At 51.9% G+C, this 25,826-nt stretch overlaps 9 protein-coding genes and 1 non-coding gene across 10 annotated transcripts; 6 read left to right on the forward strand and 4 right to left on the reverse strand.

Annotated features, from left to right (window-relative positions):
• Positions 1–1,757: 1,757 nt before the first annotated feature.
• Positions 1,758–2,167, reverse strand: BDP81DRAFT_439449 (uncharacterized protein). Its single transcript, XM_060591402.1, has one exon. It carries the CDS (start codon positions 1,983–1,985, stop codon positions 1,821–1,823), a length of 165 nt encoding a protein of 54 aa, XP_060439384.1. The 5' UTR covers positions 1,986–2,167; the 3' UTR covers positions 1,758–1,820.
• Positions 2,168–3,396: 1,229 nt separating this feature from the next.
• Positions 3,397–4,312, forward strand: BDP81DRAFT_121558 (uncharacterized protein). The gene has a single exon (XM_060581612.1). The coding sequence runs from the start codon at positions 3,533–3,535 to the stop codon at positions 4,031–4,033; it is 501 nt and encodes a 166-aa protein (XP_060439385.1). The 5' UTR covers positions 3,397–3,532; the 3' UTR covers positions 4,034–4,312.
• Positions 4,120–5,079, forward strand: BDP81DRAFT_439453 (uncharacterized protein). The gene is made up of 2 exons (XM_060591403.1): positions 4,120–4,141; positions 4,400–5,079. The coding sequence occupies exon 2, from the start codon at positions 4,474–4,476 to the stop codon at positions 4,933–4,935; it is 462 nt and encodes a 153-aa protein (XP_060439386.1). The 5' UTR covers positions 4,120–4,141; positions 4,400–4,473; the 3' UTR covers positions 4,936–5,079.
• Positions 5,080–5,889: 810 nt separating this feature from the next.
• Positions 5,890–8,518, forward strand: BDP81DRAFT_121533 (fatty acid desaturase). Its single transcript, XM_060581611.1, has 3 exons — positions 5,890–6,350; positions 6,733–7,594; positions 7,646–8,518. The coding sequence occupies exons 1-3, from the start codon at positions 6,169–6,171 to the stop codon at positions 8,399–8,401; spliced, it is 1,800 nt and encodes a 599-aa protein (XP_060439387.1). The 5' UTR covers positions 5,890–6,168; the 3' UTR covers positions 8,402–8,518.
• Positions 8,519–9,226: 708 nt separating this feature from the next.
• Positions 9,227–11,204, reverse strand: BDP81DRAFT_399409 (heterokaryon incompatibility protein-domain-containing protein; the record flags this gene model as incomplete). The annotated part of the gene is made up of 2 exons (XM_060588573.1): positions 9,227–10,551; positions 10,697–11,204. 2 exons carry the CDS (start codon positions 11,202–11,204, stop codon positions 9,227–9,229), a joined length of 1,833 nt encoding a protein of 610 aa, XP_060439388.1.
• A 3,114-nt stretch (positions 11,205–14,318) lies between these two features.
• BDP81DRAFT_121650 (uncharacterized protein) lies at positions 14,319–14,883 on the forward strand. Its single transcript, XM_060581613.1, has one exon. The coding sequence runs from the start codon at positions 14,470–14,472 to the stop codon at positions 14,827–14,829; it is 360 nt and encodes a 119-aa protein (XP_060439389.1). The 5' UTR covers positions 14,319–14,469; the 3' UTR covers positions 14,830–14,883.
• An 83-nt stretch (positions 14,884–14,966) lies between these two features.
• Positions 14,967–15,044, reverse strand: BDP81DRAFT_t340. Its single transcript has one exon. It is a non-coding gene; the product is annotated as a tRNA-Gln (tRNA).
• A 1,141-nt stretch (positions 15,045–16,185) lies between these two features.
• Positions 16,186–17,756, forward strand: BDP81DRAFT_439462 (family 7 glycosyl hydrolase). The gene is made up of 2 exons (XM_060591404.1): positions 16,186–17,004; positions 17,064–17,756. Exons 1-2 carry the CDS (start codon positions 16,399–16,401, stop codon positions 17,712–17,714), a joined length of 1,257 nt encoding a protein of 418 aa, XP_060439390.1. The 5' UTR covers positions 16,186–16,398; the 3' UTR covers positions 17,715–17,756.
• Positions 17,757–17,976: 220 nt separating this feature from the next.
• BDP81DRAFT_332162 (GMC oxidoreductase) lies at positions 17,977–19,728 on the reverse strand (the record flags this gene model as incomplete). The annotated part of the gene is made up of 3 exons (XM_060585569.1): positions 17,977–18,175; positions 18,229–19,396; positions 19,452–19,728. The coding sequence occupies 3 exons, from the start codon at positions 19,726–19,728 to the stop codon at positions 17,977–17,979; spliced, it is 1,644 nt and encodes a 547-aa protein (XP_060439391.1).
• A 1,481-nt stretch (positions 19,729–21,209) lies between these two features.
• BDP81DRAFT_503657 (uncharacterized protein) lies at positions 21,210–22,679 on the forward strand (the record flags this gene model as incomplete). Its single annotated transcript, XM_060595600.1, has 6 exons — positions 21,210–21,428; positions 21,483–21,519; positions 21,582–21,829; positions 21,877–22,030; positions 22,187–22,366; positions 22,402–22,679. The coding sequence occupies 6 exons, from the start codon at positions 21,210–21,212 to the stop codon at positions 22,677–22,679; spliced, it is 1,116 nt and encodes a 371-aa protein (XP_060439392.1).
• Between the last annotated feature and the right edge of the window lie 3,147 nt (positions 22,680–25,826).

Consider the following 25,826-nt stretch of genomic DNA (forward strand, 5'->3'; position numbering starts at 1 on the left):
CACTCCCAGGCCCCTTGATCTTGGACCGTCCAGAGTCGAATCTCAATCGGACGGGATTCTGGGTCCAGGCCCAGAAACCACGTTTAGTGTCGTATCCAGCACGCGAACCTCTGCGCGCCAATCCAATGCTGGGAAGGCGCACATTCAAAGGCTGGCACGCTGGTAATGGCATGTTACTCCGTAGACAGCATGCCTTTCTCCAACTTTTTGTGTCTCTCCAAAGTAGCAGCAGCTCTAGCTCACACGCCAATGTCATGCCCGCGGCCCCCCTAAGCCATCCGAATTGGATGATGCCGCAGCTTGCAGGAACTACGGCTCGATGGGATCAACAGGAGTCGAGGAGACAAAACGCTGGAGCCAAGCATGCCACCGCCACGGCTATGAGCCTGTGAGGAGAGGGGGCATAGTAAGAGCTGAGGAGGAGAATGATGAGCATCATCATGTACAAGTATGATGGACCAGCCGCCAAACGGAAAACGACCAAACCTCTTTCTGCTAGGTCTCCGCAATTGCGTATTGGCACCCTCCTTTTGCCTCTCTCGGTCGTATCACGCGTATGGGATTTGCGCTTTCCAACTGGGCATCAGCATCTCTGCATGCCGCATATTCGGATCGTCTTGTGATGTTCCTGCGACATCCCACTTTTGATTGCTGCTCTGGCTTCTGGCTTCATGGGAACCCATTCAATCTAATGATAGTTACGACAGCAATGACGTTGATTCTCTCCCCTTTGCTTTCTTTCTCTTCATCAAATGTGGCTATCCACAGTGTCAAAAAAACGAAGAAGGTGAGGAAAAGCTAGGAAGTTTGAAAAGTTGCATAGGAGATCGTCGTCTAGCCGAACCACTTTTGTGAGATATTCTTGGGAGTTGGCAGAATTGGCCGAATGGTTGTATCCAAACGACGCACCAGGCCCCCGCCCCTCCCAAGACCTAATAAGTTGTCCCCCTCTCGAGTCTTCCTACCCTTTCCCATCAATTTCTTGGACCCGCGGACGGGCGAGCCCCATGACAGACCTAGCCACTCACTGACCACTGTGCCACTCAACGGTCTCGAACATGGATACGGGATATTACGTACGCGGCCTTACTTCCGGGTACCTACATTTTTCGTGTGGCACTCACTCCATTGGCGATGGCACGTCGCCAGGCTCGCACCTTTTCCTTGCTGCTTCGCTCACCACACCCCTGGGCCCCGGCCCTTAGTCGTGGCTGTTAAGTGGGGTTCCTTCGATTAGATTCCTGGGATGACAAGCATGGCAGCTGTTCCAGTTCCAGCCCGCTCCCGCTTCTTCAGTTCAATCTAGTGGTGGTGCTGCTGCTAGCCTGCTGCAGCGGATTCAGCCAACAACCACAGGCCGAGAGCTCACACACACCTCGGCTGCGAAGTACTCAGCTGAGCGCCAACTCTGAGCTGACTCTCGCTGGGCTGGCTGGCTGGAACGCAGGCTGGCACGAGCTCGGTGGAAAAAGTCTGGAAGTTCTTGTTGCCGAATAGGAAATGAGTCGGGGAAAACACGCAGCTTTTGCGTCAGGAACCTGCTGACGTCGAGGAATTGGATGCAACCACCATCCCGCAATGGAAGGCCTGCAGCAGCAGCAGTAGTGCAGCCCAGCCTGCAGGAAAAAGATTACCTATCTTACCCGAAGTGATGGGATGCCAATTGTTTGGTGTGTATTGTGTGCCTCGTCTCATTCGTCTCGCAAACACGGAAAGAGATAAAATAGAGCAGCAAGGGAAAAAGTTAGATAGGACGAGCCCGGAGCACCCCAACAGGTAAGTTTTGGAGTTTGCTGCGACATGACGCTTTGTCAAGAGCGTCAATTTCCAACGAGATTTGTTTTCTCGGCCGACCACCTCTCACGCAGTACGGGCACAGCCTTCAGATGATAGAATGCCGTGCCGTGAGCTGAGGTTAGATAGATGAGTAGATTAGTATTCGCGAGACCGCGGATAGATAGGTAGTAGATAGATCGTAGAGGCATGAAAGGCTAGAGGCAGTCGGCGCCGTCCATCATCTCCTCCCGCTTCGGGTTCGCAGTTGACGTTTTGTGGGATCATTGCGAGGCGCAGTCGGCGGCGCCAAGAGGAAACTTCCGTTAGCCAAAAGGCTGGAGCCTGGGCCTTTTAGCCATATTTTTACGGTGTTTCCCGTTTTGCTACCGTGGGTGCGTTGGTGACTGGCGGCTGCTTCCTGATTACCTATTCCTTTTCGTCGTTCTTTCCGTCTTCACTATCTCTTCCTGCCCCACACCTCGGGTTGCGAAATGCCCCACCTTACACCCCCGTCCATCATCTTTTCGTTGCGTCACGGATACATGTCTGATTGTGTTCATCATTCATCAATTTATCTTCCCGCGGGTATCCGTATATTGAACTCGTTATTAACGGTGGATCATTGGACTTTCAAGATCAAAGCACGTTCGCATTCGAACGGAGACCGTTGCTCGGCAAGCTTGTGGCTTTCCAACACCCCCCTTGCCCCTCTTTCCCCTGGCGGCGCCCGGCTGCCTTGACAGGCGCGCCATTTCCCTCGGGCCAATTTCGTCTGGTTCCGCCCCAACAGCTCGGCTCGCTAAATGAGCCACCACCTGGCATCACCTCGCACGGGGAGGAAGGACCAGGGGAGGGGGACAAGGTGGACAGTGGACGGGGGTGGACGGGACCGCGTACGGTAGCCGAGAGAAACAGTTCCCTTTGAGGTCAAGACCACCTGGGCAGCTCTGTGAGACTTGAGAGTATTTGCCTGCCCTGTTCAATGTCTTTTTCGGTGGCTTGCCATGTGCAATCAGAAGTCAAGGAAAAACCAAGAAACCAAGAGACGAGACAATAGGATTGGACCAAACGATTCAAGTAGCCGCTCCAACCAAGACTGCTACACACACACAAACTGGGCCAAGGCTGCACCCAAGACCAGTGACAAGGTGGGAGGTCTAGAGCTTGAGCGCCATATCCAGAAACATTCTTCCGCGGGTTCAAAACTCACTTCAGACTCTCCCACCCACAGCTGCAATTGTCAAGTCAACAACCATGGAGAGTTGGAGATGGATCTACTACCGTAGGAGGGGGTTTCCGAACTAGTCAAGACTCAAGAGTCAAGGCTCGATGGGAGGAAAGGCTATTCCCAGCACAATCGCCACACTCCTGGGCAGTCTCCCAGAGCCGGTGCCGTCTTTGCGTCTATGTGTCCTTGGTGTCTTTCGCGGGACGGTGGAATTGAGTTTCAAGGGTCCTGGGTCCGCGTCCCACTTGTTCTTCATTCTTCTCTGGCGCACTCCCACTCAAGACACGTGTTCTTGGGGGTTCTTGACTCTTGCCAACTTTTTTCTTTCTTCGTTCTTTTTTTCTTCTCTCTCCTTTGCGAGGTGCGAAGTGCGAAGTGACTGCCTGCAGCCTGTGTGCGGCTGCCAAGTCTGTTGGGGGCACTTGCTTGGTCTTGGACGTGGGAAGGAGCCAAGGCGAATGAGGGAAAGGGTAACGCGAGGCCCCAGGAAACCAGGAAGGTGCAACTTGTAAGTCTGGAGAACGGGCAATGGCGCTGCGGCGCATTTGCACCCGCGTACTTGCCAAGATGGTCCCCGCCCCTCCGTATCGAGTACGGTCCTTCCTTCCCTGCCAAGCCATTCACGTATCCAAGGTCCCCCCAAGGTTGAAGATGGGAAGGTTCCAAGGTGCTCTGCTCTTTCCTCGGTTTTCCTCAGCCGTGTTCGGTGACCGTCACGGTCCTCACCCCAAGGCTCTCACGGTCAATGTCAACCCTGAGCCTGAGGTCCCTGATGCTCAGGTAATACGCGCACTGCGCACCGCACACCACCCGCGCACTTCGTACCGTCTTCGGGTCCCTGCCTTGCCTTGTGCGGCGTGCCTTCCCTCCCAGAAATCCACCGCCTTCTCCAACATTGGAAAGTGCATGATTCGAGAAGGACCCCGAAATTCATCGTTTCAGTCTTTCAGGGTCCTGTCAAGGCTCCCAGGTCCCCGCCCGCGCAAGGTCAACCGGTGTCAATCAGATAAGCTCCGTCACCTTTTTTAATTTTTTTTTCTCTCTTTCTCTCCTCGCTCACTCCGGCACACACGCCCATCCATTTCAATCTTGATTCTCGAGTCTCACTCTCAGTCAACCTCTTACAATTGCTTCATTCTAGAGTCAGTCAGTCAGTCTCGGCTGCCGTGCGGGATGGTCTCGAGTGAGGAGTGCAAAGTTGCACCTTGCAGAGCCCAGCCCCCATTCTCCAGCAAGGCCCAGTGGCACCAATCTCTCCAAGAGGCGAGAAAGAGAAAAGCAGCAACGCAACAAGCTGCGCCCCCGGGGCTAACGAAAGCGCCAACGGCCAATTTGCTAGATTGGATCAGGGGGCATTCGGGAAACAAGATTAGCAGAGGGAGGGGCGTGGCCCACCCTTTTGAGACGGGCGCGTCCAGTCTGTTCTGTCAATCTGCCCGTGTTTTTTGCGAACTTGCGCGTATGTGTTCATGCTAGCCGTACGTGCTCCGTACCCATACGAGAGCACACGAATACTCGCTGTCATTCATTCTGCCCTACATTTCTGCATCTCAGTATCATACTTTCTTCCACACAGACATGTTTCTTTTACCTCTCCTTACCTGTTCATACCTTTCGTTGTCACCAACCAGCCAATTCACCACATGTCTGATTGCCATGTCCACAGGTACGCCATCGCGCATACTCTGAACAGAGAGTACACCGCAATCAAATACCTTGGCTGCAACCACAACCACCACAACCTGGCTGATGTTCGGTTCCTTTTTGTCTTGGCGGGAAACTGGGAGTGGGAAGCTAGTCGGGGAGATTGGAAAAGAGAATGTCGTCTCGCACCCGAACTGAGTGATGAGAGTCTCGTCTCTCAATCGGTTTCCCCCTCCGCCCCCCCTGCACCATGTCATGTCCATGGCATGGCCCATGTCCCATCCTAATCCCAATCCCCCATACTGCGTATCCATCCCGTCCCCATCCAGTCAACTTGCCTCTCCACCAAAAACCCACGCACACTGTTTCGACCTGCCTAACTCGAAGACAAGCTGTCCTTGATGGTAGTCTCTCTCTCTCTCTCTCTCTCTACTCCGTACCTTAGGAGCAGTAGTAGCACACACTTGTGGCCCAGTGGGTGTGGATGCAATGGAAAAAGATGATCCACAAATCTTTTGAAGAACCACCTTACCTGGGCACCCTCGCCTCGCTCCACGTCTTGGTCCCTGTTCACTCGTACGGGGATGAGCCACGGGGTATACGGAGTACCGTACCGTCCCTGGCATCTTGTCGCCGCTTGCTGGTTGCTTTCCTCTTGGACCTTACCTTGGTACTGGTGCTGGTTGCTCTCTCCTGATTGAGCTGGTTGTTGTGTGGCTGCTGCTCCTTTCCATCCACGTTTCTTCTCAGATCCTCTCTCGCCTCGTCTCTCGTCCCCAGTATCCATCCATTCAGTATTCCACTCTCACACCCCCGTCGCCTGTTACGTTGTCCCGTCTGCCCGTTTCTTGTCTCTCCCGTCTCTCTCGACTCTCTCGCTCGTTTGTTCTGCCCTTTATCCTGAGCCTGCCCCCCCTCCCTTTTCTTGCTTCCCAGGTCATGTCCATGTCGTCTGTTCTCATCTGAAAGTGGCACGAGTGTCGACTGCTTCGCCTTTGCCGTAAATTATCTCTCTCGCCATCCTGAACCGAAAGCTGTCCGACAGGGTTCTGAAGCTTTCCTGTCACCGCGGATCCTGCCTGCCGCCAGCCTACCCTCCCTCAAACCACCCAAGGTCGATAATACGTAAAATACCGCATCGCCCACGTTCAAACAACCAGTTCGTCCCCGGCGCATCACCATCACCATCACCTACCCAGGTTCACCACCAACACCGACCCTTCTCTTTTTTTTCTTCCTCTCTTGCGACTGGACGTCAACTGTCTGTCGACCTCGTACGCAATTGACCGGCGAGAAATTAAAGTTCGATCGGGTTTTTGTGTGCGTTTGGCAAAGTTCGATCACGCCGTCCCTTCGCGCCTTCCAGTAGTCGCTCCCTCGAATTCACCACGTCGACGGAACCTCGTCACTATCACCACGAAAAAAAGATTCGACCATCATCGTTTTTTCGACGAATCTGAAATTTGGCTAGCAAGCACAAATCTTGAACCGAATAACGAAACCATCGTACAGTTGCGACAATGGATCGCGACAGCAGAATCATTACTCCCCGCGAGGTGGAGGGCATGATTGCGGATGGACGCACAATCGTCATTCTTGACGAAATGGTTCTTCGCCTCGACGGGTGGATGGGCAAGCATCCTGGTGGCCAGTTGGCTATCCTGCACATGGTTGGAAGAGATGCGACCGACGAGATCAAAGTGTAAGAGGCTTGACTTACCTTCCATGTCCAATTAACCTTTGGGTGCATCGCATCTTCCCCCTCCCACCATCTTCATCTTGAGGCTGAGCCCCCCTCCGAATCTGGACCCTTATGCGGCGTCGGGTTCCCCCATCATTCCCGCGGGTTCGGATAAACAATCTGAAAAGGAGTGGGACGCCGGAAAGAAAGAAGCATCCGGGAATGCGAAAGCGACTGAGATATAATCAGAAGTCTGATTAAGCTTATTTTCCCACATGGTCCAAATGGTGGGAGAAGAGGGAAAGGGGAAAGGGCCAATTAATATTTCGGATTCGCTGGACATTCGGACTCCGTTATTGATGCGTTAAGTGGAATTAGTGTGCTGACATATCGCTTTCGACAGGTACCATTCGGCTGCCACACTCAACACCATGAAAGCCTTTCGGATCGGCCGGAAACCTGCGGGTCCCTGGATCAACATGACACCACCAATTAGGGGCGGCGTCTACACCAAGCAGGAGACCACAACACCCACATCTGCATCCAACGGCATCACTCCCGCCGGTGCTACTGCAGATGATCCCACGGACGCTGCCGTCGACTGCCCCTCGTCCGATCTCGATGAAGACGACTCCGCCGACGATGCCGTCTCCTATGTATCTGGCGGGAGCTCCCGCACGTCCCTGACTTCGGATTGCAGCAGTGCAGAGGTCGAGGCCAAACCCGAGCCCCAGACTGAGACTGGCATCAGACGTCGCCTTGCTGCACCTGCAGACCCTACCGACGATGCCCTCGCCGCAGGCCCCGGTTTGTCGGGCCGGAGCCGTATGACCGCTGACCAGTACACCGAGTGGTCCATCCAACAGAACATTAACAAGGATCTCGATGAGTACCCTTCTCTCGACCCTGCCGTCCAGCGCGATATCCAGGAGAAGTACCGTCTGCTCCATGAGCGTATCAAGGATGCCGGTCTCTACGACTGCCCCTACTTGGACTACGGCAAGGAGATGTGCAGATACTCGACTCTGTTTGCCCTCTTCCTCACTGCCCTGCACTATGAGTGGTTCATGACCTCGGCCTGCTTCTTGGGCCTCTTCTGGCATCAGGTCATGTTCTCTGCCCACGACGCTGGACACGGCGCCATCACCCACAACTTCACCTATGACACCCTCATTGCTCTCTTTGTTGCCGATTTCTGCTGCGGCCTTTCCATGGGATGGTGGAAGAGCAGTCACAACGTGCACCATCTCATTACCAATCAGCCTGTAAGTCGAGCCTCTTCGTCATGTCCCGAAATTGTCACTAACACATCCCAGGAACACGATCCCGATATTCAGAACGTCCCTCTCTTCGCCACATGCCCTTCATTCTTCAAGTCCATCAAGTCGACTTACTACGATGGCTTCGTCTTTGTCTGGGATGCCGCGGCCGATGTTCTCGCCAAGTACCAGGCTTACACCTACTACCCCGTCATGGGCATCGCTCGCTTCAACCTCTACCTTCTCTCCTGGCTCCACGTCCTGTCGCGTAGATCCTCCTCCCTTGGTGCCTCCAAGGCGTGGTGGATTCGCCCGACCGAGATCGCTTTCATGTGCTGCTTCTGGTACATCTTTGGCTGGCGTCTGATTCTCAACACGCTGCCCACCTGGCCCATTCGTGTTGCCTTTGTCCTGGTCTCGCACATCATCACCATGCCTCTGCACGTTCAGATTACCCTCTCCCACTGGGGCATGTCTACCTCGGATCTTGGCGAGTCCGAGTCCTTTGCCCAGCGCCAGCTTCGCACCACCTTGGATGTCGACTGCCCCGCCTGGTTGGACTTTATTCACGGCGGTCTTCAGTTCCAAGCCGTTCACCACCTCTTCCCGCGCGTCCCGCGGCACAATCTCCGCAAGGCGCAGGTGTTTGTCAAGGATTTCTGCAGGGATACCGGAATCCCTTACTCGATCTTGGGTTTTGTCGATGGCAACAAGAAGGTCATTGGTAGACTCGAGGAGGTCAGCGACCAGCTTCGTACACTGCTCAACTGCCAAAAGTTCATGGCGGAGACGGGCGAAAGCGCTCTGCATTAGACACAGCATCAATGCATTGTTTCGGCGTTGGAGGGTTATTTTCATAGACTAGATAAAAGCTGTCTGCTGTCTTGATGTTCAACTGTTCATATATTCTTATTCTATATGACATATGATGCGTCCGAGTGACCGTAAATAAGGCATGGGTGAATTTGTGCCGATCACCGTTTAATATCAGAAACGGTGAAGCAGGAACATCCCGTCCGACCATCTCCAGAACTAAGGAAACCAGTTCACGTTGTGATCGAGATCTCGACACGAACATCCAGATAACTGGTTCTGGGGAATCTCCACAAGCCAGAGAGTCTAAATGTTATTCCCCGGATGGAATACACTGATGTGATCCCCACGGACTGACGACGTTGACACAAGATTAGAGTATCCGTAGGTTTAAGGTTACTAAGGCAGCTTGACCACCTCCCAGGACCGGGCACGCATGCGGTATGCAAGTGGAACATGGAGGCATATCCTGGTCTGGCTTGGCTGGGGCTGAAGGCGGACCATCGAGGATCGAGATGTTCGGACTTTGGAGAGGAGATATTTGAGTCCGAAGCTAAGGTGAGCTAAGGTGTGGTAATTGTCTGGTGGATCCGCCAGGGTGGCGCTGAGTAAGTGGACGGGTTACCGGTGCCGATCCCGATCCCGGGACGACCGGGCTTGGGAGTTGGGTATATGTATTGTGTATCTATCTCCCTTGTTTGTCTCCTGCTTGCTTTCTTTCTGGATTCGGTTTTGGTGTAATGGTGTTTGAGGTGTCCCGTCTCTGGTCGTGGTGAGGTACGATGCGAGAATTTCCCATCTGGAGTTTCGGGCACTCCTCGATATCTACACCAACGCCCATTCTGTCAACTCGTCCTCTCTATCAGGCCACACCTCCCCGTCCATAACCCCATCGACGACGGCATACCCTACGATCACACACCCGCTTCCCCTCGACCGAACAACGAATGGGAAATCCAACCCCGAAAAGACGCAAATCAAATCACCTGGCTCCGGCTCTGCCACGCAGAACCCGAAGTGGCCCTCTGAGGTTAGGAACATGCACCCGGAGCCCATGGCGGCGTTGATGTTGCCAATCTTCAACCAGGTCGAAGGTTGCCGGGAAGCTATTGCGTCCGCTAGCGCCGAGGGGGTTTGGAGGGCGTATAAGGAGGCGGCGTCTGTTTCTGTTCGCGGGTTTGCTTGCAAGATTCTGACAAGCAGGGCTCGGGTGCTTCGAAAGGTAAGGGATGCGGTTTCATTCGCCGCTTGATTGTCTTCGCTTGCGTCGGTAGGCGGTGGTGGCGACAGGATATCTGAGAGGAAAGCCTGGGAGACACGCCTCGCATCGCCTACCCAGGCGAGCAAGTCTTCCTTGTTGTCGGCTAGGACGAAGGAATGGTCGAATAAAGGGAGCTTGGAGCTTATGCGGTCGCCTACGCGCGCGACGCTCCTGCCTTTGAGGTATAGTGTGCGGGTGTCGGGTGAGAATCTGTAGTAGGGTCTGCCGCCGCGGGACGATGACGCCGGGACGTCTAGGAGCATTCTTCCATCCATGGCGTGGTTGCTCCAGTTGAGGGCCCAGGAGGGTAAGTCTGGGACCAGGGGGAAAGGAGTACTCGGTGCTGATGTTGATGTTGATGTTGATGTAGACGTGTCTCCTCCTTCGGCACCAAGGAGGAGGAGATGGGTAAGAGTATCCTGCCCCAGGATATGCTGCCTCGTCGCCTCACGGTAGACTTTCTCTACCGGATCCGTGTAATCCACCCCTACTTTTCCAAACGTCTCTGGAAACACGGCGCGAAGGGCGTAGATTTTGTCACGGGGTTCCGTGGACTGTAAGTACAGCAGCCACCTGAGCTGATAGACGTTCAACTTCCCGCGGCGCGCAGCAATCTCCGCCGCTTCCTTCTGCTCCTCGGCGGATACAGCATCAGATGCATCCGCAGGAAGGGAGGAGAGGATTTTCCGGCGCATGTGGATGGCTAGTTGGGTCGGGCCCGGGTGGGTGCGGTGGGCGTCGCCCCAGTTCTGGAGGATGTTGGAGAGGGCTTCGCCTCCGCCGTCGAGGCAGAGGATGAAGGCGTTGGTGTAGGCTGCTTCTTGGAGGGTCCAGACGCGGAGCCAGTAGGGGGCGCGTTGGAGGATGGAGAGAAGGTTTGGGTCTAGGGCTTTTTGGGGCTGTGTTAGTGAGAGGGGCGAGGGGCATCGAGGGGTTTCGAGGGGCTAGGGGCGTTTCTTTTTTTTGGGGCAAGTGATGTAAGTGAAGATGTAAACTCGTGTTGAATGTGAATGTCCAAACTTTGCGGCACTTACCTCGTCCCTGTTCGTCTCTTACCCTCGGAACACCTTTGTACAACGCAAGCACCGAAGCTGGCACCCACTCGTTGCCCAGCCATACAAAGACGTATTTCGCCTTCTGGTAGAGTTCCGCCATCATGCCCACCTGGACGCTCTTCTCGTTGTTGGAGGACTGGTTGATGCAGACGGCGTCAACCCAGAGCGAGAGATCGCGGATCCGTGGTCCGCGTAGGATGTTGAGTACGGCGGCGCAGTTTGGGGTTATCATTAATGAGGGTTGATGAACCTGTTGAGGGCTGGTGGTGGGGATGGTGATGGCCGTGGCGTTTACTACTGTTAGAGGGATATTCGATGGTTCGCCTCCCCAGGTATAGGAGAGGGCTGCGTATGAGACTGGGTTGTCGAGAGAGGTTTCTCTGAACTCGCATTCAAGGGGCGAGGATTTATCTTTGGTGTTGACGAGGCGGATGAGGCGGATTGACTTCGGGGTTGGAAGGGGTGAGTATTGATATTGAGAAGTCATTTTTGATCAAGTACTAGTCTATACGCACCGGTGTTTGTGTTGGTCACGGAGTTTTGCGATCAAGATGGCAAGGTCCTGGGAGATGGTGACCAAGTCTTGAAATGTTGTTATTGGCAGTGATGAAATTGGTATTTAGAGAGTTACACCAGAATTGTTTGTCTAAAAGCCTAGAAGCTGTTGATTGCGGACAGGATAATCTGTTCTTGATGATGTGAGGTGATTATAGCTTAGATGTGCTAGACAGACCAATGGAGACTGAAGAGGTTGTCGGGAGGCTATCACGTGGGACCTAGCCAAGCGGTGGAGGTTCAGCCGCACTTTTCAGCTGCGACTCGATGATTACCAACCTAGGCTAAGTGTCCTCAATTATCATTCGTTGGGTTACATTGACAAAACATATTCTAAGGACATCATCGACTCCAATCAGCCTGAAACTTTTATAAAGAGTACCTAGTTCCTGCAGAACCAGTTTCAACTAGTGCTAGCATCTCTGATCAGTCCTCTCTGTAAAGCCTAGCAGCAACAACGACTAGGTAAGCAACAGCCAGAGTCAAAACAGCAAGATTGTGGACTTTTTGAGATTTTACTGAACTAGTAGCTTAGAAAGGCCTCCCTACTCTCTCTGAAGTATGGCTGAGGGTTTTGGCTAAGGGAGGGACAGTGGGATGAGACGACTCATTCAGTTTGACTGGCTCATTTGCGAGCTCAACATCGAGTTGGTCGGTCAATGTATTCATGAAAAGAACCAGGCCCCAAACCTAGCTGAGGTTCAAGGTCAATGCTATTAAACGTAGGTGCGATGATTTGTATGCGGTTGAAATTGCCTGAAAAGCTAGTACTGCCTAGTTAATTGATGCTTATCCCATCGAGTGCTGACTGACGCCATTTTTGCCAAGCCCCAAAATCCCCACTATTTACACTTTATTACCCCGCATTTAAAGGGGTACATTGACGATACAACATTTACCACTATGCTCTTTTACCTGTTATCACTACTATTACTAGCATTTCAATTGATGCTGCAATGTCTTCTAGTGATTCTGATACCTCTATTGCTTCCAATACCTCTATTGCTTCCAAAACTTCTGTTACTTCTGTACTCAGCACTATAGTAGTTGAGGTCTACCCAGAAGACCTAGCTGCTGCTTGTAATACAGCTTGTAAGCCAGACGGCTGTGACGAAGCCACAGTCCGGCCCTGTGAACCTCCGGCTACCGAGCATGGCCCTCCGGGCTCCTTCCGGCCCTTGAAGTACCAGCCCGGGCCCAAGAGGTCCGGGGGCTGCCGGCAAGCCCGCTGGAACTATTCCTCCAATACGTTCCGCAAGACCTCGTGGAGCAGTGGGCCCAGTGGACGAATACAGCACCGCCGTCGTCTAAAGAGGGCCCCTGGCTTAGAACGTCTAGAGTGTATAAGTGGCGGGAGACCTCAATAGAAGAGATCTACCTCTTCCTAGGGATCTTATTATATATAGGGATCCATAGGGAATCTAGATTATCAACCTACTGGTCAACCCAACAGCAGAGGGAGGATCCCATCCACCTATTTACGCGGTTTATATCCCGGGACCGTTTCCAACTACTGTTTCGGCGACTGCGGATATTCAATACTGCGGATTTCCAGCCCAGCCAGCCCGACGAGCCCGTCCAGCCCGTCCAGCCCGTCCAGCGCGGGGGCCAGCCAGGCCCAGCCGAGCCAGCCGAGCCAGCCCGTCCAGCCCAGCCAACGAGGGGGCCGGGGCCGGGGACGGGGACGGGGACGGGGACGGGGACGGGGCCAGGCCCGGGATCGAATGCCCGATGTATCCCATCGAGTGCCAATTGGCAACAGGTACATGCCCTTGAGGGGAACTGACCACTCAGGAGACAGCCAAGACTTCTTCTAGCCAACCAAAAAGCCTAGATTATGGATACTTCTGTTGTCTATATACTCTGACTATGAAAGAGGTACCAGCAATCATCCGAGTTACAAAGCGCTACTCCACACTGCAGGCACCCTGACCTCGTCTTTTTTCTGTGGGATCGTGAGTGTTGTTGAACAGGGCCTCATACTGCGGCTTCATTGGTCCACTGTACCCACGATTCAACCAGCCTCAAAGGCACATACTGCTGAAAAAGCTCTAAAGGGGTAGTAGATAGACCCCGTACTGTTGCGGCGCGGTAGGGCACGTCGAGGGGGTTGAATTGGCCCGGTGTGCCCCTTTCTAGCGGAGGCGATTCGTGTGGGCGTACAGTTGCGTTATCACACCTCTCGGGCCTACATTGAGCTGTACAGGCGCTATCAAGGTCTTCGGGAAGTACTGCGACGGTGATATGTGAAAGCGCTGACGAATCAGACGCATGAGAGTCGCTTGAGGACATCGCGACAGTTGCCCATATGTAGAAATGTTAGTTGTGGTGGTGAACGCAGCTGGGAAAATATAGGGGTTGATGACGTACCGTCATGTATTCCCGCGGTGAGGGGGCAAAAATGGGTCAAAACTGGGCATAATGTACCTGTTGCCAATTGGCACTCGATGGGATACCCCTTAAACGTCGTCCCTCTTACTAGCGCAGCAGTGCCCGTCTAGGCTAGGTCGGCGAGTCAGGTCAAGCTGTGTGCGAGGTGGTCGAGTAGTTAAATAAACAAATGTTCCGATGAGCTCAAATTTCGGATTGACTGAGGAACGCACTGTTCGATTCTCCTTTCAGGCAGGGGCGTGAATTATAAAGTCAGCAAACCCCCTCATAATTCTTTCCATTTTCCCCCCAGCGGTTTGAAGTAATTTCGTGGATGTCCAGAGTGATCGCTCCCCCTCTCCCACCACATTCCCTCGGTACGAAGACTCGAGAGAAGTCCGGTCCTCCTGCAGGATTCCGACTCAGTTTTTCTTGACTTCAGACGAATTAAGCATGCCAGCGTATGCATGAGAAGATCCAAGATTCTCGAAACGAAACACCAAGTTTGATACCCGTTTCTCAATTGGTGAAGCTGGTGTCTGACTCGTGGCATCACAGTAGCATGGTCTTTTTCCCACTTGATTGATCAATTCTTGTGTACAGACTTTTCAACCCTTATCATCTGCATAGAATCAGGAAGACCATGGCAAAGATACAACAATCTCGTGTGCTCACTGAGTCCTGGATATCGCCCTACTTACAGATTAATACGGCTTCGCTTTGACATAGCGAGCTTGGAAAAGGCTGTTCGGAGCTGCCGGGATTAGCAAAGTCCGTTACCACAGCGGGCCCCACGGCTCCCACGGGGACTTAGGAGAGTGAGTGTGATGAACCCCTGGCCCTACCTTACTAGTAACTTACACGTAATCTGTGTGTGTGTGTATGTTATATTTAACGCCGTGGCGGCAAGGGCGCAGCCGCCCTTGCGGCCGACCTCCCGAAGGGTATATGGCGTGGAGAGCCGTCGCCCTATAACTATTGCTAGATACAGTTCAAATCGTCCTCCAAATCGTGCCTTATGGCTACTATACGTTCTATCTGTCCCTGGTTCCCGCTGGTGCCCCAGTTCCATTCTTGAATTTTGCGGCTTAAGGCCGGATATGTCTGGAGAGGGCGGCCTGCCGAAACAGGCCCCTCGTACATGTTCTGATTTGTACAAGACCATTCCTGCCCCAGTACTTGGTTGACGACGTGTACTCGCCGCATATCCACTTTTTCTTGGTCGGAGGGTGTGGATATGAAAAAACCCTGGCGAGGGCCCGGAAAGGGTCCTAGGCCCCGCATTGGGCTCTGCCCTACCCTTCCCACAGGTAGTTAAAGCAGTTGCCGGCGGCTGGAATCGAACCAGCGACCTCTGGGCTCCAGAGGCCTTGCCAGGTGTATGCCACTACACCACGCCGGCTACACGTAATCTGTCTGCAGGCCAAGAAACTCAGTTATCCTCAGCAATGCTAAGTCAGGACTTCCAGTTGATCCGAGTTCACCGCGAATATCGGGACATAAGCCAGATCCGCTTAAGCCGGGAGCTAGGGCCAGTTCTGATTTGGCGCGCCGCGCAGATCAAGAAGCGAAGGCTATCGTACAGAGAACTCTAAGCGTAAAATTGCCTGGGTTGTAAATCCTCTGAGCTTGTATGATGGATCCTGGCTATAAGGTAGGAAGAGAAGCCTTGATGTGCGGAGTATTGGATCTTCACAGGTCTGAGGCTTTCCAGGATAACAAAGACGGACGACGCATCTGCATAGCCAGCGATGTTATACACTCCAGTACATGTACTCCGTATAGTTCTGTAGCACCAACTCTCTCGTACCGAGTATTCGGGTTCGCTGCGAGCGATTCGGTGCAACGCCCGAACTATGATCTCCTGTTTGGCAATTATTACTCTGCTACATGGGACGGAGATTGGGTAGTTGACTTTACGCTTACCTGAGCTTTGAGCGATGTAGCCGCCGGCGAACGTGGGATGCGTGGATAGTTGTCAACGACTAGATTAAATCTGATTCGTGTATATAAGGCCGCTAGAATAGGTGACCCTGCAAGCCGTGCTTCGTTAACGATAGAGTTTTGCGAAACCATTTTTCTGTTACAGGAGGAAAGTTTAAATCGCGCTTGTTCAGAAAACTGTGGGAGGGAAACACCAATTTGGGACAAATAGGAGTGTTAGGCACGAATTGATCGGTAGAAATATTGGTTCTCATCCCACTTTGCCGAAACAAAGGCCAGGCAGTCCCTGACAATCTTTCGGGTATCATGTCCCCCAAGTGCCCAATGCTCCCTCCCCGACCGTCCGGTCCTTTCTTATTCTCCAATGTCCGCTGTTGCTGTCGTTGTTCCCAAAATTTCCTCCTGCACATGTCCTACTTGAGCCGCTTCTGATAGAGACAATATATTGAGGCTACTGCCCGCAATTGCTGTCGCACCAAAAGCCCCTTGCAGAGAGTCACAGTGGCCCCTTTAGCCCCTGAGGCAATCAACCATTGAACCTCGAAAGCTTGTCGGAATACCCTAGATGGATCCTCATGGAGACTCCGAACCCAAATTGACGGGTTGAAACAGCTTGATGATTTTAGAGTCTGTTCGGTTTCGAATGGGACGGTCATGCTGTTCATCAAAAGTATATAGCTCGACGTTGCTGCCACCGGGGACTTCAGATGATTCAAGTTAGGCACAAGCTTCGCTTTTCTCAACTTCAAGTCACTCCTTTTTGACCTTTTTCACACTTTGTTGACCAACTCAGCATCTGCACTTTGCCCATCATGGCGCTTTCCATTCTTTCCGCTACTCTTCTTCTCACCAGTCTCGTCTCCGGTCAGGCGCCTGGCAATCTTACCGATGAACACCCCAAGATCGAAACCTTCCGCTGCACCGTCAAAGATGGTTGCCAGAAGAAGACCAACTACCTCGTCGTCGACTCGAGTCAGCATCAGATCGAGACGTCCAGCGGCGTGAGCTGCCTTACCGACAACAACCCGCCCAACTCCACTGCCTGTACCACTCCCGAAGAGTGTGCGACCAACTGCCACATTCAGGGTATTTCTGATTACAGCACCAAGGGTGTCACTACCCACGGCACGGACATTCGTCTAACCATGTTCAACGCCGACGATCAAAAAGTGTCTCCCCGTATCTACCTGCTGGAGGAGAACAAGCAGCACTACGAGATGATCCATCTCACGGGATCTGAATTCAGCTTCGACGTCGATATGGTCAACTTGCCCTGCGGCATGAACAGCGCACTCTACCTGTCTGAGATGCTTCCGGACGGTGGCAAAAACACCAGCTCCTTGAACAAGCTTGGTCCCGCGTGGGGCACCGGCTACTGTGATGCGCAGTGTTTCAAGACCTCCTTCATCAACGGAGTTGTAAGTCCCCTTGATACACTTGCCCGGCGCGATGAATTAGGTACTAACACGATAAACAGGGAAACTTTGAGCAAAAGGGCTCTTGCTGCAACGAGCTTGACATCTGGGAGGCCAACTCCCGCGCAACTCACATCGCCCCTCACCCTTGCAGCCAGCCCGGCCTCTACAAGTGCACTGGCGAGGAATGCGAGAAGGCTGGCGTCTGCGATGAGTCCGGCTGCGCTTGGAACGCCAACCGTTTGAACGTGACCGATTTCTACGGCCGAGGTAATAACTACAAGGTCGACACCACCCGCAAGTTCACCGTCGTCACGCAGTTCCCCGCCTCGAACGGCAAGCTCAAGGAGCTCCGCCGCATGTACGTCCAGGACGGCAAGGTTATCCAGAACAACGTCGTCAACATCGAGGGACCCCCGAAGATCAACTTCATGAACGATGAGTACTGCCAGGCCACCGGCGCCTCCGACTTTATGCGGTTGGGTGCTATGGAGGGCATGGGCGGCGCCATGTCGCGTGGTATGGTTCTGGCCATAAGCCTGTGGTGGGATGACTCGACCTACATGGAGTGGCTTGACCAGGGCAACAACGGCCCTTGCAACGCGACTGAGGGTAACCCCACGGTTATCAAGTCGATCGTGGCCAACCCTGAGGTGACGTTCAGCAACATCCGCTTTGGAGAGTTGAACTCGACGATGAACATGAGGCTTTAGGCTACAATATTAATTGAACAATACTAGCCTTTGGCATACTTGCATTGTCGTCTCTGTTACTACGTCTGGGTATCCGTCGGTGTTTCCTGTGACCGAATCTGAGTCATACTTCTGAAATTGCGCCGAAGTCTTCATGACATGCTAAATACAAGCTTGAACTAAAGCTTTAGGAAACATGGCTTGAGAACTGAGTGATGCCTGTTGCCAAAGCGCGCTCAGTTGGGAAAATCTCTCATACTATAATCTCATCCAAGCGATCAGCTCAGCACTTTTTCATAGTTGAACCAATGATCTCAGCGGCTTGCTCGGCCAAAGCGTAGACGGCCACTTGCAGGTTGGCCGAAATCGAGACAGGAAACACAGATGTATCAACAACGCGAAGACCCGACACCCCAATCACGCGCAAGTCTGTGTCCACAACGGTACCCATGGAGGCTGTGCCTGCAGGATGGTAGCATTCTCTGTGATATGTGTTAGAAAAAAGTGTCTTCATCACCAGGAACGAGTCACTTACCGTCCCATCTCACGCACACGAGCATCGATTTGTTCGTCTGTAGAATTCACCATCAACGTTTCTGCCGCCAACTCGCCGGCTACCACCTCTCTTCCTAGAATAGTGTCGTTGGACTTCAGCAATCTGATGTTGCGTCTGATGGTCTCTCGAGCGGCGTAGCGATCGACGTTGGTACCCAGAAAGTTGGGATCGATGAGTGGGGCATCCTTGATGTCGGAGGATTGTATGGTGACAGAACCTCGGGCAGATTTGAAGAAAACGACCGAAATCATCAACACGGCTGAACCATCCGCTGACACACCCGAGTACTGAAGTAAGTGAGACGAATGAGCGCGATCTTGCTTCAGCAAGGGGTGCACAGCAGGATCTGGGATCGATCCCTCGTCTTCGGTGATAGCAGCAGCCAAACCTTCTTTCTCGAGAGAAGTGACGGTCATGAAGTCAATGAAAGCCCCTGGCGCGTATTGAGACTGGTTAAAAACAGGGTTGCCGGACTCCTTGGCGTATCCCGCAGATGCGTCCTTCAGCTGCCAAATCGTTGGGATCGGAACATGATCGTGGAAGTTCTGACCGATCGCTGGCTGGTCTAGAAAGATAGGAACATCAAACTTCTTCAAGGTCTCGGCGGGGCCGATGCCTGAAAGCATCAGAATCTGTGGCGTGCGGTACGCCCCTGCAGACAGAATGGTTTTTCGTCCCAAGATATCGGTTCCGTTCTCAAGCCTGACCCTACGAGCGACGAGGTGGCCATCTTTCGGGTGCTTCTCAACCAGAACTTTGGCGACCAAGCTATCAGTCAGAACCGTAATCCCCTCGAGAGAATACACGAGCGAGGCAAGTTGACGTTTGCCCTGATCCCTGTTCTCCTGAAGATCTGCAACACCAAGGTTGTTCCCGGCATTGTTGTTCAGTTGAGGGAGTGCGTCGATGCCGAGCTCTTTCCAGGATTCAAGTAGAGGCTCACGCAGAGGGAAAACACGACCCGTAGATCCCGGCGACTGAACTTTGACAGGGCCGGTGTGTCCGTGCGAAAGAGGGTTGGTGAAGTTATCGAAAAGCGCCTCAGTCTTCTTCATATACGGAAGTTGACCTTCATAGCTCCATCTTTGGTCGCCTACACTCTCTGCCCAGATGTCATAGTCGACCTTGTGACCGCGGGTCCAGGCAGCTTCCTAGTCGTTAGATGACGAACATCGATTTTGCACCATGGCAATTGAACTTACCTCCATTGATAATTGTGCCACCCCCAAGTCCTTTGCCGACAGGCGATGCAATCTCCCGTTTGTCGAGATGGGTTTGTGGGATAGAAGAGAAACCCCAGTCGTATTCGCCGCCAATGGCATTGTTCATATCAATCCATTCGATGTTTTCGACAGCGTGGGTGTTGGTGCCAGCTTCAAGGAGCAGGATCTTGAGGGTCGGGTCCTGTTGCAGTAATCTGTTCGACACCACGGAGCCGGCGATGCCGCCACCAACCACGATACAGTCCCACAGAGTCATCTTGATCGGTTGGTACCTTGAGTCTGAAGGAAGCTAAACAAAGAGAGAGAGGAACCAAGAAGACGCAGTTTGTCGCGAGGCGTGAGCCTGGACGGGACTGGGCGGGTACACAAATGCTGGCAATGTCTTTGAGAAAGTGGACGCTGACGTATTATTGCCGTTAGGATCTCGACCGAGCCCTCTATCTCGGTTCAGCTCTCAATCTTGGTTCACCAAGAAATATTGGAACCCAAATTTCAAGGTGCATAATACGCAGAATCCGCAGGTACGAAGCCCGCTGAAATTTAACGTGCCATCTGACCTAGCCTGCTTTCTCTGCGCGAGGGTGATGGGCCACTGGGCGTGCTTGACGCAGATGCTACAACAGTGCGGATTTGCCACCGTGATTACATGGACACGGGGGCCCACTGTCCTGCATTATGAAATGAGAGATGCACGGCGGATGAATACTATGTTGAGTTGAAGAACCCGGAGGTTGGGACACGCAGACTCCTGTCTTAATCGCCGGGGATGGTGTAGGTATTTCTCCAACAGGAATGCCTCTCAACATGGAATGACGGACTCATTCCGCTGAGGCCTGGATTGAGCAAACATGGCATGGATTCAATGTGGCGGGATTTCACGTGTCTAGAAATTCGAGGCCCAGGAGCCCTGTTCCGCAGCGAACTGTTCCAACTTGTTCGTCATATAAACACTGATCAGTGATTTCCGGCGAAACCCCTCGGAATCCCCCTTGTTTCCCTTGTCGAGACACGGCCCTGAGTACGGAGTAGCCCGTGAAGATACAAAATTCATTCAGCTGTGCCTCTTCCTGTGAGTGGGTTTAAAGATACTAGACAAGTGAAAATGTTTGCTTCAATTTACAACTTGCCGCAATAGGTAAGGTATGGGAGTCCACGTTATGCGGTTGGTTCAAGGCTACAGTCGGACTTGTGGAATGTGGAACCCTAACCTCTGGCCGACAGGGGCTTGAGCGAAGTTGCCAGGATATTTCTGTTGGTTCTGTTGGTAAACTGTATCGCTTGCGTGATGTGACCACTTTATCACAAGGAACCGTTGAACGTGAACGAGGAAGTGCGAAAATTCCATGGAAGAGAGTTCGCTTAGAGACAACGCCTGGATTTTGTCTAGATAAAAAAGCAATTTGTCTTGGCGACCTCGGCTGATAGCCACAGGTTATTTGTTGTTGTTGTTCTATTTAACGCCATGGCGGCAAGGGCGCAGCCGCCCTTGCGGCAGACCTCCCGGAGGGTATGTGGCGTGAAGGGTCGCAGGCTCTAGCTATATACTATATAGTACACGCCGTATCCTGACGTCCTCCAAGTCTTGCTCGTGAGCTACTATGTGCCACAGGTTAGAGAACGGAACGAAAAGATCAGAAACCCCTCCAAGAATGATACAGTCTTGTAGTAGATCTCGCTGGATTCTCTCCATGATTTCCTCCATTCGAGCCACTTGATGACCATACTATACATCTCAAGATGGACGCAGTTTTGCCCATCTTCTTTGAACTACGAGAAGAGTCTCCGACCCTGATTACAGACAAATACCCGCCGTTGACTCGTGATGGAGCCTCGCTCGTGTTAACAGCGTGCATCATGATGGTGCTGACAACGCTGTGGACAATCATGAGACTTATTTCTCGTCGCATCACCGGAATATCCTTTCATACGGAAGATTACCTCGACTTTTCAGGACAGGTATGCCATCAGCAAAGATACTCGTTTTGAGCAAGTACCTTACTCACCGAACAGCTTCTCTACTACGGCGTTGCGACATGCTTCATTTTAGGTAGGAATGCTCACTCTGTCATCCAAATCGAGGGATTAAGCATCTAACGCGTTTGCGATTAGGAGTCATTCTCGGTGGCGCCGGCCACGACGTTAGCGTTCTAGACCCGAACCTTCACGTTTCGCACTTTGTCAAAATCTTTCTGGCTGCACAAGTTATGTACGCCACCGAGCTTCTGGCAATCAAACTCAGCATCATAACCTTGATGCAGCGCATCTTCTCGCAGAGTAGCTCATGGTTCCGTGCAACAAGCTGGGTTGCTGTTGGGCTGTCATGTATTTGGGCACTATATACAGCCCTTCTTGGCTTCGTTATCTGTCAGCCAATTCAGAGTGCTTGGACATAAACGTCACGAAGACTGGCTGCGGGGACTACACCCTAGCTTTCAGCGCAGTTGCCATTTTTGATATTATCACCGACATAGTCATTGTGGTGCTTCCCATTAAAGTTGTTAGCGGGTTGCAAATGGCTAGAGCCCACAAGGTTGCCCTTTGTGTGGTATTCGGAGCAGGTTTGATATGAGTAGACACTTTGAATTGTGTGACACCATGATCATTGAAGCGCATTGAACTTAGTCTCAACTCGATCCGGTGTATTTGCTCATTCGAGTTGCGGAAAAAATCGTGTGCTGACCCGAGCTTGTTCTAAAGCACCATCATCTTCTCAGGCGTGCGACTATACTACACCCTAACGGCAGATTTCGTCAATATCACTCGAGGCTTTGCTTCTGCCTCAATAAGCGGAGTACTCCAGTCAGGAATTGCTGTCATGAAGGCTTCCAGCCCCATGTTACGCCCAGTCTTTGACAGAACTATTGTTCGCTGGTTGAGTTTGTCGATTCGCAGCAGTGGGCGCACACAAAACACAACCCAACCCCTACAGGATCTCAGGGACATATCGTCAAGAGCAGTAAATCCAGTCAGCTTGGAAGCCATCTTCGCGGGGACGGCTTCAAGCAAATGTCCGATAGTGATGAGAACCTCAGTTGGGAGATGCAGGGGCTAGGCAGCAGGACAAATTGCAGGACTGGAAGGGTGTCACAGGCTCAGATTTCTGCCGGAATAGCCTTGCAGAATGTGAATACCAGATCCCCGACTCCGGATACTACTGGAATTGCTACCACACGAACAGTAGCTGTGGAAAGACACAGTGTTGGTTGAGACAGTGTAGCTAGCAGGGCCTAGGAAACAGGTTCAGAGGAAATCTCCGACTGGCATTATGGACAGTTGTGAATCGTAGCATCTCAATGAATTTCAGCATGCGCGAACTTTGAGCATGTAGTCAAGTCACACATTTGGAGTCTTCCGCATCCTACGCAATCAGAGTGAACAAGTGACCTGGTACCTTTTCACAACATTTGTCCATGGGCCAGTCTAATGTGTACGCAAGCGTTGTTAAGTTGAGAACAAGAAAATTAAAATGAGACTTGCAAACTAAGTATATTTATCAGGTGATTGATAAAAATATCGACCTTCGACCTGCTAGATGTCAACATGCGCAAAAGTCAACTCGGCACGTACTACACGGAGTCGGCTTCACGGCGCCAAGTGTTTGTTGCTTCAGAAAGAAAATGTGAGCACTTGTCCAGAGTCTGTATCAATCATAACTGACGGAGCAGAAGATTCGGATCACACCATATTCTTACCGGCGGTGACTTGATAGTCCATGTTCTTTGTCCGGGACGCTCCCTACTACTCACTTAACCACCTCGACAATTCATATCAGATCCAAATCAAGTCGAACGTGCATATCAAGTAGAAGTGAGCTATGTATTTAAGCAACAAGGGCCTGACCACTGCTTTTGGTGAGTGATCCGAAGACTAGGATGGCACTGCGGCCCGACGGTCGTGACGCGCGTGGCACGGTAGAAATTGCTTCGGAGAATAGTACTGGCTGATGAACGAGCTGAAGAGGCTGCATAAAGAACCAACAGCCAAGGACAAACATGGAGGGCAATTGAAACCAACATAAGAAGGCGCAGAGGCATAGGGTTGAGATGGAGGGTTTGGCGATGTGTCTGGCATCTTTATAAACGTCAAAGACCTCGCAAGCTTTTTTGGAGAAAGCTTCTTTGTTTCGATGATCATAGGTAGGTGTCGTACCTTTCCCAAAGACAGCTGAGCAAACAGCCAGGTATTGAGATCAGTCGAAACAGAGTCTTGGGCGCCATCGAAGGCGGTCGTTCGCAAATCACAGTTCAGCGGTGATTTACTACATTTCATATGAGATTGCAAATATTGAATGAACCAGAAATGCTGTTGGATCAAGGTCCACTTGCTCAGGCGACTCGTGAGAAGGGTTTAACTTCTTCTTCAGAACGAATGATAATGATGAAAGCATATGTCTGACGAGAACCGCCAAAGTTCTATCTATATCAAGCCATTCAATGACTAATTTAGCCGTGTCAAAGTCCGCTTGGAAGCACCCCCGCTATATAGGCCTTAGGCAGGTCACTTGAATGAAGTAAAGCGGCTCTCACATCGTGGTTGTGTCTTGATGGATGCTCGGATCTTGATATTTTCGGTGTTGCCGGTAACGTGCATGATAAGCGAGCGGATCGGACAAGCGAGCGGATCGCTCAACAGCGACCGCCACATCTTTTTCTTTCCAACACATATCCATCCACCACAATGATACAGTCATCAAACAAAGAAGCTGGCATAATTCTAGCAGTTCAAGCTATCGAAAAAACACCAAATTTGAGTATTAAAGGTGCAGCTCGGATCTACTCAGTGCCATTTTCAACCTTACGCGCCCGTATCAATGGAAGAACTTCGCGACTTGAAACCGTACCAAACTTACGGAATTTAACGTTGCTCGAAGAGGATACGCTAGTTGAGTATATTATCGACCTAGATTCTCGATTATTCCCTCCTCGGATCAGTGGTGTAGAAGAAATGGCTAATCGACTACTCGCCGACCGCGGCGCGCCCCCAGTTGGGAAGTGCTGGGCTTCGAACTTCGTCAAGCGACAACCACAGCTCCGGACGCGCTTTTTTCGCAAATATGACTATAAGAGGGCCCAATGCAAAGATCCAGATGCGATAAACGCGTGGTTTCGCCTTGTGGCGAACACAATCGCGAAGTACGGCATCGTGGACTCCGATATCTACAACTTTGATGAGACTGGGTTTATGATGGGCCAGATTGCATCCGGAATGGTTGTCACGAGTGCTGAAAGGCGTTCAAACACGAAAATGACGCAGCCTGGCAATCGTGAATGGGTTACAGTCATTCAAGCCATCAGTTCGTCAGGCTACAGCGTTCCGCCGTACATCATCGTCACAGGCCAATATCACCTCTCCACCTGGTACACAGAAACAGGTCTCCCATGCGACTGGGTCATTACAACGTCTGAAAACGGATGGAAAACAAATGAAAGAGGCCTAGACTGGCTCTAGTACTTTAATCAGCATACAAAACCGCGTACAACTGGTAGATATCGCCTCCTCGTCATTGATGGGCATGAAAGTCACCACTCTGCGGACTTTGAGATATATTACAAGGAAAACAATATCATCATACTCTACATGCCGGCCCATTCGTCTCATATAATTCAGCCCTTAGACTTTGGGTGTTTTGGGCCACTAAAGACGGCTTATGGTCGACAAATTGAGGATAAGATGCGCCGGGGTAATACCCATATTACGAAGGAGGACTTCTTCCCTGCATTTCGCAACGCTTTCACGCAAGCCCTAACAGTAAAAAACATCCAGGGAGGTTTCAGAGGGGCTGGGCTTGTTCCGTTAAGTGCTGAAAGTGTGCTTTCGAAGCTGGATGTGAAGTTACACACTCCAACGCCCCCAGGGTCTCTTCCAGCAACACCCCCCGCGTGGACTTCTCAGACACCAAACAACCCAACAGAGGCAAATTCTCAGTCAACTTTGATTAAAGATCGAATCTTAAATCATCCAAATAGCTCGCCAACACCAGCTAATAACGTAGTTAACCATATCCTCAAAGGGACACTAGCTATGATGCATCGTAATACTCTTCTAGAGGCTGAGAATAAAACCCTTCGGGAGGAGAATAATCTACTTAGCCGACGGCGGAGATCTAAGAAAACTCGTCTCAGGCAAGGAGGGAGCCTTACTATAGCTGAGGCAGATGACCTTCAATCACAGAGAGAGGCTACAGCTCAGATTGAGGAGGAAACGCGCCGGAGTAGTGGCCGTCGGCCGAGGACGGAAACAGGTCAACGGCGATGTGGCGTCTGCGGGAACACTGGACATAATGCGCGCACATGTCCATTTCAGAGAGAAATGTCTAGAGAAGAGGATTATGGATAGTTTCAATTAATTAAACTT

Source organism: Colletotrichum phormii, assembly GCF_030913505.1.
Source record: "Colletotrichum phormii strain CBS 102054 chromosome Unknown BDP81scaffold_29, whole genome shotgun sequence".
NCBI classification, from domain to species: Eukaryota; Fungi; Ascomycota; class Sordariomycetes; order Glomerellales; family Glomerellaceae; genus Colletotrichum; species Colletotrichum phormii.